We start from the raw sequence: 21,545 nt of genomic DNA, 5'->3' as shown, positions 1-21,545 counted from the left end.
TATATTTGGGTGAATGATCTCTTGGAGACTCTTAAGAAATCCTTCTTTACTGACAGTATCCTTAGCAGCTCACCACAAGGTGGATATCTGAGTTTTTTGTTTGCACAAAGCTGCCCTCTAGTGTATATATTGGAGAAACTAAAGTATTCAAGCTATCAAAAAGGTAATGCAGCGTTTATTTTTTCCCAATAAAATAGAACGTCTTGTTGTTATTTTATGAGCAAAAATTGTCATTTTAAATTAGTAAACAAATAAATATTTATTTCTCTTGATTTACAGAAGATATCCACTCGTATTTATTTTATAAATCTTCCTCATTTTAATGCTTTTAATTAATTGAATCCTTTTTACCCATTCGCCGGCAGAGTTCACAGTTTCTTTTCATTTATTCTTCTCTATTTATTATAGTTTTACTCTGAATGATGGCTTTTTTCCATCCATATTTTGACTTCTTGTTTTCTTCAAAGTAATCTGAGTAAAAGCACTTTTACTAGCATTTGATAAGCTTTTTTCATTTTATTAGATGTGGACACCAAAAACAACAACACATTTGTATTTAATTTTATTAGTACTTCCTTCTGTTAAACATGCACAGACATTGGAGACTACTATAGGCTGTAGTGGTGTAATATTAGTGTTTTTCCATAAATGCAGTATCGTTTCACTTTAGCCATGTTTAAATTCCTTCATGGTACAATTTTAAAATGCATCTCTGCAGATTCTGTCCTGCTCCATCTGAGACTTGGCCTTCTTCTTCAGGAGAAGGATGTGTTCGGCAAACTCGCGCACTGCCCCGTGACCCGCTGCGTTGTGGCAGGTATATTTAGTGTGGTTGAGCGCCACCGTCGGGGCGTCCACAGGTACTCCACTCAACCCTGCCAATTCCAGACACTTCACATCTGCTTCATCATTCCCTGATAAGACACAATTCAGGAGACAAAGTGAGGGAAATGTTTTTAACTGATGTCCACTTTAGGGTAAAACACTAGGTTAAACCAGTTCATGTTCATGTTTTGTTCATGTAAATTGAGATGTTGGGCTTTTTGTAAAGTGTTGTTAACCAAATCAAAATAATTATTTATTTTATTGCACTAACAACTTGTGTCAATAGATTTTGGTTATAAGAAATTTAATAAAAAAAAATTATTTTTTATATTGTTTATAGGGTTTTTTCACTTTTCATTGAAAGGACAGTGGAGGTTACAGACAGGAAAGTATTGAGAGCAGAGAGAGGGGATGGATCGGCAAAGGTCCTTGAGCTAGGAATCGAACTTGGGTCACCGTGAGCGCCATGGTGCTATATGTCAGCACGGTTATAAAACATTTTTACCTGTTTTTTCTCATAAATCTCCACTTTAGCAGCACTTACATAAAATCAAAACCAATTTAAAGAGGGATTTGTTTGTACATCATTTAGCTGATAGTACAATATTTTAATCATTTAACATTTTATTAGATTGTTTTCTGGCTTTATGCAATATCTTCTGAACTATTACAAAATTTCTCAAAATCTCAGCACTCTAATGTGTCAGATATGAAAATACCCCTTCAATGTTTAGATTTGTGTGCTAGAAATGTATGCAAATTAGTTAGTTCTATTGAATAATGCCGCATTTGTATAATTTCTTTTAAATCCAAAATATTATTTAAGAACATTACAATATTTTCAATCCTAAATCACCTGGGAATTATGCTGATAGCTCACCTACAGCACAGGTTTCAAAGCCAGATCCTGGAGGGCCGCAGCCCTGAACATTTTAGTTCCAACCCTACTTCAACACACTTAAGCTGCGGTCACACTGGACTTTTCTCCCTACAGACTTCCATTCATACGCACATGAATGCATCATCCCGGAAACGCAAGCTTGTGTGACTGGTTTTGCAGTTCGCTGCATTGCAAAGTTAAAGCTTGGTGAACTCTGACCAGCGAAATCGCATCACTTGACAGCGTGAGACCAATCGAGGATCAAAACATGACCTCTCTGGACAGAAATTTAAAATATGGAGCAATCGCTTGCTTTTTTTAATGTTTAATCCCGCCCCTTTTTGCAGCGCCGTACTACAGAATTTCGCATGCTCAAACTCTAGTGTGAGCGCAGAATTACCTGTAGGTTTCAAACAAGCCTGACTGACTCAATTAGTTTGATCAGGTGTGTTTAATTAGGGTTGGAACTAAACTGTGCAGAGCTCCGGCTCTCAAAGAACTAGCTTTGACACGGCTACAGTGTCTTGGCTTGAAGATACAGCACTGTTTAAAAGGATGGTTCAACTCAAAAATGAAAAATTTGATGTCATTATTATTTACAATTGCTGTTATAGTTGTTTACTTATTTATAAAAATGTCTGGTCAAAAACACATATACAGTGAGTAAAATAAAAGTAATGTTTGCACACTCCAATCACTTCATAATATGCATCATCAGGAGCAAGTGGGGTTCATTTTATTTTGCCTGTACATGTTTTTTTGACTCAAAAATGCCAGTATCAGATCCCAATTTGGGATAAAAATCTTATGTAATGCTCCACTGAAGAAAACAAGTTACCTTGTCATCTTGGATAAGATGAGGGTGAGTAAATTACAAGCACGTTTTCATTTTTAGGTGAATACCCCTTTTCGTTCTAACGATAGTCACAATTGTAAGTAATGTGTTTGAGTATTTGTATTTAATGTTTGTTTATCATGACGTTATTGATGTGTGGATTGGGCTGATGTAATGGAATTAACGGGGAGCTCTGTACTCACCTAAATACGCCACCTCTTTCCACTCCAGCTTTTCCTCCACCATGATTCTCTCCACCTCCTTCAGTTTGTCGTCCATGTGGTGCAGGAGAGGACAGCCCATCCTCTCAGACAGTCTGACAGCTAATGCTTTTGCTATGGGGTATGTTTCAAGTAAAATCACCTTTAGGAGATTAGGGGGAGGGGAAAAAAAGAGGTATACATTTAAATAATAAGATTTTTTTTTGTTAATAAACATTTGAATGGTGGACTTGAACAGACTTTAAAGTTGTCCTGGTCATTAATGCACAGTAAAGGGATGACATCAGAATACATAATTCTGAAGGTTAATTATTACGTTTGAGACATATGCTAGCAATTTGCCATTGACAACATTATTAGACCATTTATTCACTGGTAAAATCAGACATTTGTCATTTGAGATTGCCTCTTCCATTAAATTCAACATTATATAGGGTAGAGTAGGTATACTGACACTGTTAAGCATTTAATTTCATGCACAACTCTCTGTGTTCGCTATGAAAGATAAAGATTTAATGCTTGTCATAATCATAACTAGAGTGGGGTTTTGAAACGTTTTGAAGCTTTGACACATTTGCCTTTCACTGTTTCATTTAAAGAGTTCACGCTTAGCTGATGATTGATTATAAGCAAGTTTGGCATGCTGTTCTGGGAGAGAGCCCTGAGCCCAAAAGGTACTTGAGCCCTGGGCTCCCTCCCGTTTGCAGGGCGAGAGGGGAGCTTTGAGCTCAGGTAGATCTCGACAACTCCCCCCTTTGAAAAGAGCTGATGATTAAAATGAACGCTATGAGGAGATATGCTGCAGGATGAGAGTTTGACTGTAGTGCTAAATTTAGATCGATCAATTGACTTGTAGTGCATGTTTTTGGAATGTGGGAGGAAACCGGAGAACCCGGGGAAAACCCACGCAAGCACGGGAAGAACATGCAAACATGCACAGAAGTGACAGCCGGCCTGTTAGAAGACTAGAACCGGTGACGTTCTTGCTGTGAGGCAACAGTGATAACCACTGGGCCACCGTGCCACCCTATGAAGGGAAAAGTGGAGAGGTAGGGGTGGAAGGGGGGTAGTATTGAGAAACCCTGGCTCTTTATAGTGGGTGAGGAGGAACCTGATTGGTGGCTCATACATAACTAATGAAGAACCAGCTGTGTTCAATCAAAATCATGTGATTCTCTATCCTCTATAAATAAGCTTCACTAAGTCTCGTTTTGCCCACCACAACTGTTAACCGTCAACACTTCTCTCTTTTACAAACAGATCAGTCTCTTTTGAGACCGTCAAAAATTGCCAGAGCCGACTATATTTCAAGTCGTCACGGCGGGGTATTGGGTAAAGTTTTCAACCAGCAATAATCGCGCCTCGGATAAACCTCATGGGCTACGATACTGCCACTGCGCAAGGATAACCTGTTTGAAGACAAGTCTGAACACTGCAGTGTCTAAACCAATGTGATCATCAATGGTGAGATCAGCAAAACTCACTAAACTTCACAACACTAGACTTGCACTGATACAGAGCTGCAATTTTTAAAAAGGTAATTCAAGTTGTGCATTTTAAAATCAACCTTTTGCTTAATTGAAACACAAAGATAAGAGGGTTCCCAGTTGCATGATGGGATACAAAGGGGTAAATGTATAAGGCATTGTTTGTTTGTGTGTATGTGGTTAGGGGGGATGGTGCAGGTCGGGGGTTGGTAACCTTCACTCCTTCTTTCTTAAGCATGCTGATGCCGATCTGGTCTCTGATGTTGATGGACACCATCTCCTCTCCACTCGCTGAGGTGTAGATCTGACCGTCTGTCAGACATCCAGACACGTTACACAGCAAGAGCCTCACAACTTCAGGTTTGTCCTTCCCAAAGTATCCAAACCTGTAACATATTGACACATACATAATGCAATATTTGAATCATTTAACATTTTATTTGATCGTTTTCTGGCAACTATGAAATAATTTCTCAAAATCTCAGCATTTTATGTATGCAAGTATGCAAAACCAATACGACTCCATCCAATGTTCTGATTTTTGTGCAAGAAATATATGCAAGTTACTGATTTTCATTAAATAATGCCTTGTGTGCAATTTTATAAAACAATAATTTTTTTAAATGATGTATAATTTTATAAAACAACTTCAGGTTTGTCCTTCCCGAAGTATCCAAACCTATAATATATATAGACACACCCAGACATACACTTTCATTTGGACTTTGCACTCTTTGCATTGTGGTTGTTTGCCAACATAAAGTTACCCTGGAACTTGAAACGCAGGCTATTTATCAGAAATGACTTACTTCACGGCAAAATCAAATATCTCACCTTAGTATTTTTGTCTTCTCTATCAATACATTATGTAAAGCCCTGATATTAAAATGCATTCTGGTTGACTGGATCAAAAGTAGATGAGAAAGACATAAGTGTTTACACCTCGGATCTCTTTCATCCACTTTCCAGATTAAGTCTATGGATTGGTGCATACAGTTGAAGTCAGAAATATTAGCCCCCTTGAAATATTAGCCCCCCTTTTTATTTTTTTCCCTCAATTTCAGTTTAACGGAGAAAACAAATTTCAACACATTTCTAATAGTTTTAATAACTCATTTCTAATAACTGATTTATTTTATCTTTGCCATGATGACAGTAAATAATATTTTAGTAGATATTTTTAAGACACTTTTATACAGCTTAAAGTGACATTTAAAGGCTTAACTAGGTTAATTAGGCAAGTTATTGCATAACAATGTTTTGTTCTGTAAACTATCGATAAAAAATTTAGCTTAAAGGGGCTAATAATTTTGTCCTTAAAATGGTTAATAAAAAAAACTAAATCTGCTTTTATTCTAGCCGAAATAAAACGAATAAGGCTTTATCCAGAAGAAAAAATATTATCAGGCATACTGTGAAAATGTCCTTGCTCTGTTAAACATCATTAGGGAAATATTTAAAAAAAGAAAAAAAAAATCTAATGGTGGCTAATTATTCTGACTTCAACTGTATATGTCTATTTACTAGTTTCTCGATTTTATTATTATCCAGTTTTATAATTATTTTATTAAAATTGTTAAATAACCTCTCAAAACTTGCATGTCTGTGTATCTGGGAAAATGGTTTGAATTATTTTATCAATATTATGTTTCATATTGTCCTGGTATTCTATCATTTATCATTTATTAAAAGTTTATATTTTTCTTCTCATGGCAAAAAAAAAAAAGATGCCGGGTTCCACACAATCGATTTGTGTTGGACTGACATAAAGGAATTAAGTTGGCTTAGTTTTTACAAATTTAAGTAGATTAAACATAATGTTATGTTAAAAAAAGAAATTGTGTTGTTTCAGCTCATTTTAAATAAATACTTTGAACAAACAACAAACACCTTTTTTGTGTATATAATCGGAATAGTCATGCACTATCACTTTTCCTCATTTTTTCTTGAGGTTACGCAATGATATTATGCTTTCTGCAGATCGACTTTGAGAATATCTGTTTGTTCTTAGAATTATATTGTTAGTAGTACAAATGTGGTCACACTTTATTTTGATGGTCCGTTTGTTGAATTTAAGTTATATTGCATCTACATGCCAACCAATTCTCATTAGATTATAAGTAGACTGTTTGGTTTTGGTTAGGGTTAGTGCAAGTTGACTTGTACATGCAAAGTTTCTTATAGTCAGTTAGATATCTGTTTAGCAGCAGTATCAAAAGATATTAAGCAGACTGTCTACTAATACTTACATACCTAATACTTAGTTACCCAAATATTTTCTTCCCAAGAGTGTTTTACTGTCTGCTAGAAAGTGGCAAAACTACATACTTGTTAAATTGCCTAAATTGTATCTGAAGGGTCATGATGACATGACCTTATCTAACTTATTTCCCCTAGATGTAGGAAATGTTCTGTGAGAGGTAGATAAGTGTGAGAAGTGGATAAGTCTGCTGGGTCTTGACTTACCAGACATAACATCCTTAGCTTGCTATAATTTAAGCCACTTTAATTCAAAAGAAGATGACTCTAAACAATACAGAGACAAACTGCTTTTGTTTTCTACCTGGTAGCTGTAAAAGTTGCTGAATGCTGTGGGTTTGTGTTTGAATCAGGACTGCAAGGAAACAAATAGCGCTTTTACATTTTTTGTTTTTCACCTTCGAATCAAAAACTACAATTTGAGAAGACAAAGTTCAAAAACCATCAGGTTAGAGTGCTTCAAAAACAAGTCCCATAATGTTTAAGAACTAGGTTAGTCGGTGGAGAATAGCCGGTCGTGTCTAGTTGAACAAATTTGACCACATGAGAGTCTACACTATTAAAGCAATCCTAATCCGAGTAGATTTTGACTACCTATGGAGGAGGTTGAAAAGAATTGGGAGTCATTTTACACCAGTATTTAATGTTGGAAGAAAAGAAAACTGAGCAAACGGGACCAAAACAGTCTAGAGAACAAAATCGAAATCAGAATTAAGTTTGTTTCTGCATAAAAACTAGAAAAACAACTAGATCTACTAGAACTACTTTATAAAGTCCTTGGCTTATTTTAAGTGTGAAAACAAGACTCAAAAAAAATGTGTCATTATTTATGAATGTTTGTATATGTATTCTGGACAGTGACAAAAAAAAGAGGGAAAGACAACAGCTCAGCTACATTTAACATGTATACATTTGCTTACAGTTGTAGTTAGGGCCGGGCGTTATGGCATTTTCACACGTACAAAAATAAAATCCATTTAAGATTTAATCAAATCTTTTCCCCCCTACAAAAAAAAAAAAAAAAAAAAAAAAAGGCTTGGAGTTGAAAGTTATAAACCTATATTACCTATATGACCTTATTATAATTATAGAATATAAAAAAATACTAAAAAAAAGCTGTTATTAAATGATAATATGCGCATCTTCTCCATTACTTCTTACTGTGAGAAACACAAGGAGTGGCGCACAGTTTCAAATGCGTGTCTAACAGCGAGTGCACGATTTAAAACCCTGGATTATATCATTTTTTTAGCAAGTGTGTTTGTGCATCATTGTTCTTTTTCATTTTAAAGAGCGCAACATGTTAGGGTGAAAACTGATTTTCGTTCAAACAAATCAATGTAAACTCCACACTTTAGTTAAAAACAATTTATCGCCCAGCCCTAATTGTAGTAAAGCATGCATAAAGTTCACCTCAGAACTCTTTGCTCAGCAACAGGCCAGTCTATGTCCACATCAATATCCACGCTGTACTCAGGCTTCATTTCATAGTATGTTTTCTTTCCACCCTGTTAAAAAGCAGTGCAACAACATCACATTTTCTGTCCTAAGGCTTCTGACATCCACACATTTTGAACTTCAGTGAAATGGTCACTTTGCGGATTATAAAGCCCAAAATATTACCTGAAGAAGCCCTTGTTCTATGAGCTCTTTCTTTGCGAAGTAAAAAGAGCCATTTTCACACAGTTCTCCACTCCAGTCCTGACGCCGCGGCCTGCAAGCTGGGTTCAGGTTCATCGGTTCAGTGCTGCAATCTCCTGAAAATAGCAGTTTTGGGTGTTCAAGAATGGTTATAGACATTTAATAATTTTGTAATATTGTTTTACTGCCACTTTAGACCAATTTAATGCATTCATGTTAAATCATTTGTTTTTTAACAAGATTAATGACAGAAAACTAACTTTAAGCCTTCTAATGATCTTACAATAGACATTTATGTTACAGCACTTAAACTAACCTCCTTTCTCAACCTCTTTCCATCGAAAATTGTGCCTGCGGACCACAGAGAAGACTGAATCGTACCCTTGTTTCGTTATGAGTTCCACAGCCTCTGTGAGATGTTTTGGGTGCAAACACGGAGACGTGGCCTGGATGTTACAGATAACATCCACCTCTGTAAAACAACATTAGATTAAAGTCAACCCCACTGCCATGCTTATGTTTCACTGTTAGCCATCTGCTATTTATTACATTTTTATTAACTCTGCTAAAAGTTAGAGGTGACCCACAGTGTTGTACTTTAGAAAACAGAATATATATGTCAGTGCATCACTAGGAGCCACAGATATTACATTTGTTTTGTCTGTGTATATATAAATATTGTTGTTTTTTTACTTACAGCCTGCTTGTAGCCTGTGAATTGCATTCTATCAGCAAGGACAACGATTTCAGACAAAATAAACTACGTCAATGTTCTACTGAACGGGGGAAAAGTCAACTACATCTTGTTTGGCTTGAGGGTAAGCAATTTAACACCAGCTTTTTTATTTTTGGAGACATATCCAATAAAGTATCTATTACATCCTTTATAATCAAAAACAAACAACAGAGTAGTCATTCAAATAGACTTTTAGACATTTTATTTAGCAAAACGTGACACTTGATGATCCGTTTGCACGTTGTTTAGAGAATTACACACAAGCATACTTAAAACAATATTTCTTTCCAAATGCATTGAACTTTCAATGCAAAAAAAAAACTGCAGTTGTAAATATTATTATAATTACTCTTTAAAATTATTCATCAGAATTGGGAAAATGCACGTTGTTTTGATTTTCGTCCTCATAAGGCATATAATAGCCACTGCATCCTGATGTGCAATGCAAAGAATGGCACAACTTTAACCTCGTTTATGTGGCTCAGATCCGGTTGGTCTGTTTGTTCAACCAACAAGCAAGCAGAGGACGCACAAGTTTCACAAGCTGTAGATACACCCCTATAGAGAATTAGCAATGGAATTTGACTGCAAAAGATTTACAACCTCGGTGCTGTCTGCTGAACTCCCGAATGGTGTCCAGTGAGCTGGAGGAGTCCTGGGACACTTCTGGGCTCCTCTTGTGCACCTTTGCACCCCAAGCCAAGGCCACTTTGGCGATCTCTTCGTGATCAGTAGACACCCAAACACTGCAAAAGCAGGCATAAGAGACAATACTGCAAATATTTCAAAAGCAACCATACAGATATATATATGGATGCTGACGTCACACAGCACGACCTGTTAAAGACATTGGAGTCCACAGCCGCTCTGATCACCCATCCGATCAGGGGAACCCCTGCAAGCATCTTAATGTTCTTCAGGGGGATTCCTTTACTCCCTCCACGGGCCAGAATAAGAGCAGAGATGTGTCTGGATTTTCTTCGTTTTGGGCTGGTACTGTTCCCATGACTGTCGTCCTTCATAGCGCGTTTACCGTTTTCATTTACTGCGTCCATTACTGTTTCCAGCCAATTAATATTTCCACACGTAGTGCGAACGATTGGGTTGATTAAAAAAGGTTCCTCCAATTATTCAGACTCGAACTACAGGGCGTTTATTTCATTCTGATGTAATTATCTTCTCAAATAAACCATAAAAGCTGGCAATAGACCACGTCTCAAGTTTGTCACGCCTGTAACGTAACCGTAGTGACTAAACTAACACGCGCACTGGATTTTTAATCCGTCTCTTAGACGGTTCAATAGTGAACAATTGTATAATCGGGTCATTTGACTGAGCTTAATCGAGTTTGTATATGTAAACAGTGAATAGTAAACAATTAACAGAGTTTAAACATTTTTTTAATTAGAGTGTAAAAGGTACTGCGCACAATTATGGTTGTTTACGGGACTTCCGTACAACCCGGAAATCACACTCTAAAATAAACAATCTGCAGTCAAAGCAATAAAACTGTTCATTTTATTGATATAAGTAATTACAATCAGACACAGGCTGTATTGTTGACGGTGTACTGGCATTATGTGTGCTTTATTAACAATAACACAGTTTAAAGGACATTGAAAAATGTGGCGTTTTCAACTAAGAGTTACCAAATAACAAACTGCTTCAAAACTTTTACTCGCAGTTAAATTCAAATTATTTATTTTAACGTGTATTTGTTTGGCACATTTTGCTCAAACAGTTTTAACTCGGTTTAAAATATAAAAGTATACTGTAATAAAAACATTTTTACATTTCGCACATCAAAAGTAAAAAAATATATAATCACAGTTACATCTATTCATCTATATATATATATATATATATATATATATATATATATATATATATATATATATATATACATACAGTTGAAGTCAGAATTATTTGCCACCTTTGAATTTATTTTTTCTTTCTTTTTTAAATATTCCCCAAATGATGTTTAACAGAGCAAGGAAGTTTTCACAGTATTTCCTATATTATTATTATTTCTTCTGGAGAAAGTCCTATTTGTTTTATTTCGGCTAGAATAAAAGCAGTTTTACATTTTTAAAAACCCATTTTAAAGTCAAAATTATTAGCCCCTTTAAGCTGTATTTTTTTATCAACAGTTTACAGAACAAACCATCGATATACAATAACTTTCCTAATCACCCTAACCTGACTAGTTAACCTAATTAACCTAGTTAAGCATTTTAATGTCACTTTAAGCTGTATAGAAGTGTCTTGAAAAATATCTAGTGAATATTATTTACTGACATCATGTCAAAGATAAAATAAATCAGTTATTAGAGATGAGTTTTATATATATATATATATATATATATATATATATATATATATATATATATATATATATATATATATATATATACATGCACTGTGTTAATATAAAGGAAAACTATAAATAAATGTAACATGCACACATTAAGACAAATACATAAATTTCAAACGTTTTTAATATTTGCAGTTCATTTCGCCATGGCTACTCCTAATTAATAAAAGGATAAAGCCAAAAATGAATAAATGAATCTTTTTTTATATTGTACAAGACCTGTATATACTGTATATCCCCAACAGATCTCACCTCAGTTCACCAGATGGCGGTAATGAACACAGTTTGCAAGCTGCCAATATAAATATTTATTTAACAGAAGAAGATGATGTGAGCTAACGTCAGTATATTCATTTTTTTGTGTGTGTAACATCTATTTATTACCACCAGAATATGAGAAATTTGGAAAATAAAAAGATCAGCTTATTTAAATTTCCGAATAAGAAAAATAAAAGAAGCACAAACATGAGGTTACATTGGGTATCACGAAGAAAGGGAAGGAGCAGTTCTACCCAAACATTCATTCTGAAGCACAAAAAAATAGCCAGCAACGCGGCTCGCCTTCATCAAATCACAGTAATTCACATTTTTACTTAAGAAATACTATCTCTATAAATTATGCTATGATAATATGAGTTCAACGAGACACTACCAATCTGTTTTTAACAATAATATCAGTCTCTGTCGAGACCGTCAAAAATTGCCAGTGCCGACTATATTTCAAGTCGTCACGGCGGGGTATTGGGTAAAGTTTTCAATTAGCAATAATCGCGCCTCGGATAAACCTCATAGGCTACGATACTGCCACTGCGCAAAGCTAAAGACAGTAAGTTCACCCAGAGCAAGCCATCAAACACCACACCAGTCCCGTCAACGGTAAGTGTATTACTATCATTCTCTCTCTAATAAATACGGCGGCTGCGAAGGCTGCCTATCAGACGAAACGCGTCAGCGTAAATATGTCTTACAAAATAATTGTTTTATATAATTATTTTACAGAAATAAAGTCGATTGTGTATCCTCGCGCGGTGCATGCTGGGACACATGACGCTTTAAAGCGAAAACAGAACAAACTGCTTCAAAACAAACGCAAACGTATTTCCTAACATACAAACGCACGCGTAAATACAGGGCAATTCCTCTACAGTCACTAGCCGTGCATTCTTCGTCTCTTTTTAAATCTAAAACCTGAAATTTACTTTTAATGTCAGAACTGAGAGTGACCAGCAGAGGGCAGTGTCACTATTATAAATAATGTTATCTTAAAGAGATAACGTTAGTTCGAATAAAAATAAATTTCGGTCATTTTTTTTATCACGAGTATTTATAAACATTTAAATATGATTAAACACCAAATATATTACGAAAAATGTCGGCATCTGGTAACCATTGACTTTTAAAATAGGGGAAAATACCATGGAGGTCAAAGGCAACCGATTAACGCCATAACATTCAAACATTCAAAATTCAAACGTTGAGCAAAACATGTAACATAATAAGCTGTAAGTATATAAATGCTGTTTTATTTGCATCATCAGAGTGCTAAGTTGATGAAAATGTAATAATGTTAGCTTGTTATCATCACAAGCGTGGCATCACGACTAACTTTACATGTATACAATCGTAGATTAATTATAAAGCTCAAGCTATGAAGGAAGTTTTATTTATTTATAACGTTATATCGTGGAATTATTTTATGCTACGGAATGCAATTGCTTGACTGACTAAGCAAGCATTGAACATCCCAACGCAGTCGACTAACATCAAGTTAAGCTACCCGGTTAGTCTGCGAATAATTATTGGTCAGAGTAACACACATACTTCACAAACACCAATTAAGTGGTGTTTACTTGCCTGATTCTGGAGCAATCTTCCTTTGAAAAGTTCTTCCTAATCTCAGGGAGGATTTTGAGGAAAGTTTTCAGCGTGTCCAACACATACAGTTTTAGCAACTCACCGCTAGATGCCGCCAACACGTGCAGTTTCACCAATTCACCACCAGATGTCACCAACATATGCAGTTTCACCAATTCACCACCAGAGGACCAACACATTCAGTTTCCAGTTCACCACCAGTTTACTGGATAATTTCAGCTTTATTAATAATGCTAGTTTGTTTTAGGTTTCATTGCTAAAGTTAACCCATAAAAAAGAGAAGAATCCAGATGCTTTGAGTATGTGACTTATTTATTAAAGATAAAACTGTCAAATACATAAATATATAACATTGTCCATATAGTACATTGTATGTGATCATTCACTTAACTTGCCCAATTATTATGTAGAGGTTTTTTGAAGACATTATTTGAAGATCAACAGTTGTAAATGCACTTGTATATCTTGTTTAGTGACACTTTCAAGTTCAGATTTCATGAAACTATTTCCCCTTCACTTACACAGGAGCTCAGCATGACACAAGAACTAATGAACGAACAAACCCATGCAATTCACCTTAAAAGTGAGTGCCAACTACAATTTCACTCTTAATCCATGTGGCTGTGTCACATTCTTTCCTACTATCTGCTTTCAATCATACTATATAGATCAGGACTGCCCAATCCTGCTCCTGAAGGGCCACTGTCTTGCACAATTTAGCAAATTTCAATTTAAACCAGCTAATCAATTTCTTACTAGCCATACTACAAACATCCAGACAGATGTGTTGAGGCAACCTAAGGCTGAATTCTATAGGGCAGCAGACCTCCAGGACAATGTTTGGAAACTCCTAATGTTTAACAGAAACAAAGTAGTCATTGAAAGTAAGAACTACTCAGGAGTGTGCGGTTTCTGACTCAGTCTTTGTTTGCAAAGTGCTTTCCTCCAACATCCCATAAAGATCATGTGCTCGGCCAGAAGGCAGCAGGTCTTTTGTGGCTCTTTATACACATTTGACCTCATGAGTGAATACACTAATAAAGCATTCAAATCAAATGCGCTGTCAACTTCGCCTAGAAGAGATCACAAGTGAAAAAGCTCAAAACATTTTGGTCCTCTTTTAGACCTGATGTTAGAGTTGTTCACCTGTGATTGGACAAAAGTGCATCCAAATAGTGTAAATATAAAACAAATTGTGCTTGATGTTACATTACAATGGTCAAGATACAGAAGGGAACATAGAAAGGATCATGACAGTGAGGGGCAATTTTGACCAGGAGTAGTCCACCTAGTAAACGCCCTCTTCTTTAAGACAGTCCTCGCTGCAGCCCGCAACTTGATGACGTACTGGATCAGGTCCACTAACTAATGCACAATCACCTATACTTCCCCTACACTAAACCCAACCGTCACAGTAGCATGGGCATTACCTTAGTGGGTGGTACAATGTCCACAAGGTATAGACTGATTTCATGCAGCCACCATTTTTAAAAGCGAAATCGAGGCTGCGGTGGGAAGAAACCCGGAAGTATTGTTAGGAGTTACATAGGAACGTTGTGTACCTGGCTGCATATCTTATCAGCAAAGAGAAAGTGACACAAATTTATGAATTCATCACCTTCTAAGTGACCCGAAGGTCCGTTCTGAATGACTGGTGAAAATAAGAAGGGATATCAAACCTCATTTTCAGCTAAGTAAAGAGAAATGGCATTAGTTAGCTAACGTTTTCTTTCCCAAATGCACGTTTTAGATGCCGTTTACCAAACTCGAGTTAATGAACTGATTCTTTCACTATATTAGACTTGTCACAATACTGAATTAAAAGAAAAGCCGTCACATTTATGTACTGTTGATGGCTTTTTTAAAACAGCGCTGATTTCCTATTGTGTTCACATGCTCAACAGAAATGCTTGTGATTGGCCGAGAAAGTTATCAGTTCACCCTCCGCTGTTTACGGAGCACAAACACAGACGAGTGATCTGCTTGATGATTCGACTGATCTTCACGGCTGCTTCATGCTTCAGTCTCCATGTATCTGTGTTTGCACTGGGTGAAGAGTGGTAAACTGAGTGCAAACACAGACACACGGAGACTGAAGTGCGAAGCAGCCGTGAAGATAAGTCGAGTCATCCGCGCTCAGCGGGGCTTTAATGTTTGCGGGAAATAGACGGTTTTAAAACTTCAGCACCGGGACAACACTATTACAGACAAGACGAGGGCGTGCTACAGAGGACTGCAGTGTTTTATCGCTTACCGGGTTATAAAGGCTGAAGTAGGAAAGTGTCCCAACGGTGTTAACCTGGTGCCATGAACTAAAGCCTATAGGAGGACACTTAGGCGTATTACTCTAACAGAGGTTGTGATGTTGTTTGATGCTAAATTGCTTTTAATTGTTTAAATTAAACTTAATGATATTAAAGTGATGCTTACACAATTTCTGCATTTTGAAATCTCGGCAACAGTCGGAGGTTTGTAGTCCACAGCATGTTACTGCAATGTTTGCAGTGCTGGTCCTATTGACCTTATTCTCCGCCGACGAGTGGGCGCTGCCATTTGAATCTTTTTGGCTCGAGACTTCCGGTCTCATTCACTTCCATTCATTTTTAGACATTAAAAACTGCTCGTTACGCTGCTTGATGTTGCAATTTGATATTTTCTTGTTATATTATTCTACTTGGTCTGTATAGTCATGCAAACATTTGTTTGTAAAGCAAGTAGTTTGACCGTTTTCTGCCGTTTATTATTCCTAGTCATTTTTCCCATAGGCGACTGAATCGGAAGTTCTAAGACAATCGCGAAGACAGGCAAACTTCCGCATTTTAGAATAAGGTCAATACTTCCGGGTTTCTTCCCACCGCAGCCTAGCTTTTGTTCTTTAAAATGGCGGCCGCGTGAAGTAAGCGTATCGTACCTGGTCCAGTATATTATCATGGTTACAGACTGCAGCGAGGACATCTCGTCTTTGGTCACATTGGGGCATGAATCTGTGGCCACACTGGATCTTCTCGTCATGCTTGTGGTCTCCACCATTCCTTCCAGAATCACTATGACCTTCAGGTCATTCCACTGCAGCTCCATGGCTGATTATTCAGAGTGTCTGTCATTAATGACGTGATCATGTTCAAGGGTGCCAACAGGAAGACAAGACGTTGATCTGGTAGATGGGAAGACCTCTCCATCTGGGGTCGTGGTTATCTGGACCACTTTTCAAGCAGGCTGTGTCCTCTTCAGGCAATCTCAGATTGATAGTTTGGCGCTGATCCGAGCATGATTTATATGTTCACATATGCTGTAGGAGAAAATCTACCAGGTTCAGAAACAATAAATCAGGGCTGAAGTGCTCTATGAAAGCAATCTGATCAACTTTTTGTCTACCTCTTGAAGTGGTCTTAACATTTTAGATACCTGTACTACATGAGTTGACAAAAATGGAACTTGTACCAGGTGTAAATGGGGTCAAGGTACCAAACAATGCCTTGCTTTGCACCATTTGCAATCATGAAACCAAAACGTACATAGAAAAGAGCTTAACAATGATTTAAGGCCGGCTCACACTGTGCGATTATTATTATTATTTTTAAATAATGCTAAATGATTGCAGATTGTCTGTACAAGCATGATCCTCATGTCACACTGTAAGATCTTAGTTGCCATAACGTCCGACTGATTGACAATCAAGATGTGTGTAACACAGACACACACAAAACTCATCTCTGGAGTTTGACGTCATCTATAACGCATTCGGTAATCCACATTTTGAAATAATACCTCACAGCAAGCTTTAACAATCTCTGTAACATTAATTATACTCATAACATGGCTTGATAATAAAACCCAGAAAAACCTTTCAATAATTCTCCAAGGTGGTTTGTAGTTGTCGCGCTAATTGGATCATCGGGATAAGTGTTCCTATTGGTTCTAGGTTCAGGAAAGTGCCTAAAGATTCAGACAGAATTTCACCAGAGGGAAAATTTGATCTCACTGGCCATTAATTGGTTGTTGTTAGACATCTTTAACCAATGACCACAGATTTTAGTCTAGTATTATAGGAATCTTTTAGGATTTCCGAAATTTGTCTCAGGAGGCCAAATCATGGCCAAAATTGCACAGTGTGAGCCGGGCTTTAAAGACAGACAGGTGATAAGTGCTTTACAGGCGGTTTGTCATGTGACCGCTAGATTGGCTCCGCCCTCAGGGGTGAGGAACTGCACTTTGGGCACAGCGAGAGCTGAATTATTGCGCCGCATGGAGTTGCCCTTGCGCATGGAGTTGTTCCTGCGCATAGAGTTCCTCTTGCGCAGAGAGTTCTGGTGTGAAAGCTCGCTCTTCTGCAGCGTCTGGATCAGGATGGAGGGTTTCTCGTCCAGCTCACGAGCGCTGCAGCGAGGGGTGGCCACTTTGACTGTATTCCCGAACTTGGAGTAGTCCACTGAGTAGACACCCTCTTCCTCTGTCACTATAGGCACGAATCTGTGTCCCCACTGGATCTCCTCGGTCACGTAGGAGGTGCGAGCCTGAGTGGTGATGCCTGTGGTCTCCACCACTCCTTCCAGGATCACGATGACCTCCAGATCACTGCACTGCAGCTCCATCGCCGACAGATCGTACAGAGGACTGTCTTTATCAATGACATGACATATGATCAAGGGTGCCAGAAGAAAGATGCTGTTACCAGCCACTGCACTCTCAGTCTGGACATCGATCTGCTGGATGGGGATGACCTCGCCCTCTGGGGTCATGGTCTTCCGGACCACTTGGAGGCGCACAACTGCATTGATGATCATGCTTTTGCGCAGGTCGCCCACTCGGATCATAAAGCAGAGGCGGTTGTTGCGCACAGCGATGACTGCGTGTCGGCTAAAGATAAGGGTTTCGGCACGCCGGTGGGATTGAGCGGTCTTCATAAAGATGCAGCCAAGCATGACGGCATTTATTATCAAGCCAATGATGTTCTGCAATATGAGAAAGGCGATGGCGATGGGACACCGCTCTGTTATCATACGCCCTCCGAAACCTATAGTCACCTGCACCTCGATGGAGAACAGGAAGGCAGAGGTGAAAGAGCTGGAAGGAAAAAAAAACATCAGTTTTAGGCGGCAGAAATAACATCCACATGGAATAAAACAACCTAATAATTTGACCTAAATTATATGGCCCATATGTAAAAAAAAATACACAATTGCCTTAATTACTGTTATTACTTTATTATACATTTAGATTTGTCTTTTTTTTATTTGGTTTTGTTAATTTGGATTTTATTTAGCAATTTTAGTTGAATTATTTTTGTATAAAATCTACATTTAATATAATGGCTTCATAATTATATTATAAGATCATATATATATATATATATTAGATAGTATTATAATATACAATCTCTAAATAACGTTCTATTATTTATTCAATCCATTGGTTGAGTTTAAAATATCTGGTGCTTTGTTGGGTTATTTTTAACCTTTATTGGGTTATTTATTTAATAACTGAACCATTGGGTTAAATATCTGGTGCTTTGTTTGGTTATTTTTAACCTTTATTGGGGTATTTGTTTAATTACTCAACTAGTTGGGATAAAAATTTCAACAGTCAACTGATTTAACTGACACAGAACAGTATATTAATATGCGTGTAATGTTGTTTTTGCATTATAAAGTTTATTAAAGCTCCAACGCAATAATATTGTAGTGTTTTTAACTTTTAGTAATCTAATTTTTATTTGCTACAAATTTAATTATCATTACATGACATTTATAAAAGGCCTATCAATATTGTGATATAATATTTGTTATACATTTATGATTATAAAATGCCAAAGTTAAACTTAATTTATGACGGTAATTTCCCCCTTTAATATAAGTATTTAACAATGTTATGAATAATTTTTAAAACTGCTTAAATTGGATTTTTATTACATTCACCATAAATGAATAATTTTAATAATTATTATTTTGAATATAAAAAATATATATTTCCACGTATTGACAAAAACATTTTCCTAAAACGTATATTTTCTTAAAAAAAAAAAGAAGATAAAATACCTTAAAAATAGGCTAGGTTATAAAATGAAATATGTCATCAGTTTGCAACAGTTTTATAGGCTACAGATACAAAACAGGAGGATAGACATGTTTTGGACATCTGCACATGCAATCAAGTCAACGGCACTCACTTGACATTGGTGACGCACTGCTCCACGGCAGGTTTACGGTCGGTGTCCAGATCTCCGTGCCCGAAGGCCACCAGCCACCAGCTCATGGCGAACAGCAGCCAGCTGCACAGAAATGTCATGGTGAAGATGACCAGCGTGAAGCGCCACTTCAGATCCACCAGAGTGGTGAAGACGTCCTGCAGGAACCGGCCCTGCTCACGGATGTTCTTGTGCGCCAAGTTACACGCGCCGCTCTTGGCGATGAAGCGCGCTTTATTCACGCGGTCTCTGAACACTGGTTTACGCGGCACCCGGGACACCAGCGCCGGCAGCGCGAACTCCTCCGGGATGATGCTCTTCCGCGGCAACATGATTTACAACAAAAACTTCTCCTGAGCGTGTCAAACGCGCTTAATAACCATCCCGCATCCACGGTTTAACTTGGCGAAGTAGCATAAACTATAAGAAAAAAAGTGATTTGATCACAATAAATAGTTTAATCCGTGTTCTTGGGCCAGTTTCTAGAATAAAGGCTGGAAAAGAGCAGAAGTGAGTGTTTGAAGCGCTTCTGAATGTGTGTTTCTGATGGAGATCGGGCTGCTCTACTGGACTCATGGGCGGTACATCCCTGTCCTACAGCCTCCGACTGACACTCACATCGGACAGAAGAGCGCTTGAAACTACTTCAGCATTTTAAACGGGTTATATTCGCCAATGTTACAGATTAAAAGCAATGAATTTCTTTATGTAAATAGAAAGTAAAAGAAAGATTAGCCAGTGCACTTAAAAGAAACAAACGCATGCTATCCGAACAAACGAGTTGCAAAATTATTGCGACTATTGAATTGATGAATTTTTACATTTACTTTCTGGAGAGAAAAAAAAACTAGTTTAACGCGAGAATTGTCGGTGAATCTTTCATAACACGATATTATAAGGGTGGAGACCTATGAGGACCACAGGAGCGCGCTATGGAGATCTTATAGGCTAATTTATTCTTGCCCATATTAGGTATATATGATTAAATTAAATAAATTACCTCAACCAATCAAATTTATTATTTAGCCTACAGAATAATAATATATTTTTTAAAAACTATATATTTAAACTATACTATTCGACACAGATTTAATTCAACTAAAGTTTTCCTTTGTTTAAACAATTGTTTGTTGAAAATGATAACAATAATAACAAAATAATAATAATGATTATAAATAATAATATTTTAATAGCAAAAGCAAAAATAAACCTTTTAAACTTCATCAAGTTATGTGTATGTCTGTGTATGTTGTTATTAATACTACTACTAGCCTACTACACATACACATATCTTTTTTTAAATTGTATTTTAGGCTAACAATAATATTTTAATAAGCATTCATAAAATTCATCCGTTTATCTTGTTTCCATCACTGCTCTCTAGCTGATTTGTTCTTTTTCTGTGCATTATTCTCTTATATTCTGCGTTTGGAATGATATTTATTGTCATTTTCAATTTAAAAAGTTTCACCTCCTTTTCAGGCATCTAAAAATAACCTGACAACTTTAATAGTCTCTGCGCTTCAGTACATTTTAAAGGAATTATTTTTATTTTTATAACACAATGTGTTTCTCAAATAGTAGCATAATATAAGCTAATATAATAGTAACAATAATATTGCATAAATGGATTTCTCAATTTGAACAAAGGCACACATATGAACAGAAGGTGGCGCTGTATAGCAAAGTAGCCTGTTTTCTGTCACAATTAATGTACATAATATTAACATTTGTGAAGTTTAATAACTAGTTTACTGTTTAAACGTTGCTTTAAAACATATGCAATGCAAATGCACTTCGCAGAGTTAATTAAATACACAAAAAGCGATTTTTTTTATTTTAAATTCATGTGTAAAAAAGTTAGGCACACAATATAATGATGTTACATGCTTATGATACAAATGACATATTTATAATTACATATATACATTTTCAAACGGTCCATCGTGACAAACATGCGAACAGCCGTGGTTTTGATGTGACTGTGTCCACACCACCGGTGTGTGTGTGAAGTGAAGTGTGTTTGACGCACATGCGCAGACTCGCGAGTTACTGGAATATCGCTGGCCACCGCGAATATTAACAAACATTCTCATAAAAACCTGGGCCGAGCGTCAGAAAAACCAGAAGTGCGTCATTTTACCGAAGCGATAAAGAAACATTTATTTAGATCATCTTTGGCCGTGGTTTCCAAAAAAACTGAGCGATCAGATGAAGAAAAGATGGAT

At 36.8% G+C, this 21,545-nt stretch overlaps 2 protein-coding genes, 1 long non-coding RNA gene and 2 other non-coding genes across 6 annotated transcripts in view; 1 reads left to right on the top strand and 4 right to left on the bottom strand.

Moving 5' to 3' along the window:
* Nucleotides 1-552: 552 nt before the first annotated feature.
* On the bottom strand, nucleotides 553-10,124 carry cmasa (cytidine monophosphate N-acetylneuraminic acid synthetase a). The gene is made up of 8 exons (NM_001040252.2): nucleotides 9,722-10,124; nucleotides 9,488-9,630; nucleotides 8,465-8,620; nucleotides 8,131-8,264; nucleotides 7,921-8,015; nucleotides 4,463-4,634; nucleotides 2,744-2,903; nucleotides 553-914 (listed from the first exon to the last, which is right to left on the bottom strand). Exons 1-8 carry the CDS (start codon nucleotides 9,937-9,939, stop codon nucleotides 700-702), a joined length of 1,293 nt encoding a protein of 430 aa, NP_001035342.2. The 5' UTR covers nucleotides 9,940-10,124; the 3' UTR covers nucleotides 553-699.
* Nucleotides 4,027-4,167, bottom strand: LOC137494511 (U4 spliceosomal RNA). Its single transcript, XR_011014457.1, has one exon. It is a non-coding gene; the product is annotated as a U4 spliceosomal RNA (small nuclear RNA).
* The window catches only part of LOC141381604 (uncharacterized), a 38,955-nt gene continuing 26,257 nt past the window's right edge, over nucleotides 8,848-21,545 (top strand). Inside the window, exon 1 of the long non-coding RNA XR_012402012.1 lies at nucleotides 8,848-8,966. This is a non-coding gene — a long non-coding RNA (uncharacterized lncRNA). The remainder of the gene's footprint in view (nucleotides 8,967-21,545) is intronic.
* On the bottom strand, nucleotides 11,937-12,077 carry LOC137494510 (U4 spliceosomal RNA). The gene has a single exon (XR_011014456.1). It is a non-coding gene; the product is annotated as a U4 spliceosomal RNA (small nuclear RNA).
* Nucleotides 13,428-20,186, bottom strand: kcnj8 (potassium inwardly rectifying channel subfamily J member 8). Of its 2 annotated transcripts, XR_012401601.1 has the most exons (3): nucleotides 19,300-20,186; nucleotides 16,022-18,197; nucleotides 13,428-14,638 (listed from the first exon to the last, which is right to left on the bottom strand). XR_012401601.1 is itself a non-coding variant. In NM_001030153.1 (2 exons), exons 1-2 carry the CDS (start codon nucleotides 19,647-19,649, stop codon nucleotides 17,297-17,299), a joined length of 1,251 nt encoding a protein of 416 aa, NP_001025324.1. The 2 variants fall into 2 exon arrangements, 1 of the variants encoding a protein (NP_001025324.1); NM_001030153.1 differs by lacking the exon at nucleotides 13,428-14,638 and having other exon boundaries at nucleotides 17,297-18,197; nucleotides 19,300-19,649.

The sequence above is a fragment of the Danio rerio genome, chromosome 4 (genome assembly GCF_049306965.1).
Source record: "Danio rerio strain Tuebingen ecotype United States chromosome 4, GRCz12tu, whole genome shotgun sequence".
Taxonomy (NCBI): domain Eukaryota; kingdom Metazoa; phylum Chordata; class Actinopteri; order Cypriniformes; family Danionidae; genus Danio; species Danio rerio.
Note: the sequence above shows the minus strand (reverse complement) of the source record. Positions and strands in the feature narration are given on the sequence as shown.

Excerpts from the sequence above, each read along its gene's own strand:
- kcnj8 (NM_001030153.1), bottom strand. The coding sequence starts at position 19,649 with ATGTTGCCGCGGAAGAGCATCATCCCGGAGGAGTTCGCGCTGCCGGCG. Across the intron at positions 18,198-19,299 it reads CAGTGCGTCACCAATGTCAA|CTCTTTCACCTCTGCCTTCC; the intron begins GTGAGTGCCGTT and ends TTTTCCTTCCAG.
- cmasa (NM_001040252.2), bottom strand. The coding sequence starts at position 9,939 with ATGGACGCAGTAAATGAAAACGGTAAACGCGCTATGAAGGACGACAGT. Across the intron at positions 8,265-8,464 it reads GAAAGAGGTTGAGAAAGGAG|GAGATTGCAGCACTGAACCG; the intron begins GTTAGTTTAAGT and ends TGCTATTTTCAG. Across the intron at positions 4,635-7,920 it reads GCTGAGCAAAGAGTTCTGAG|GTTTGGATACTTTGGGAAGG; the intron begins GTGAACTTTATG and ends AATATGTTACAG.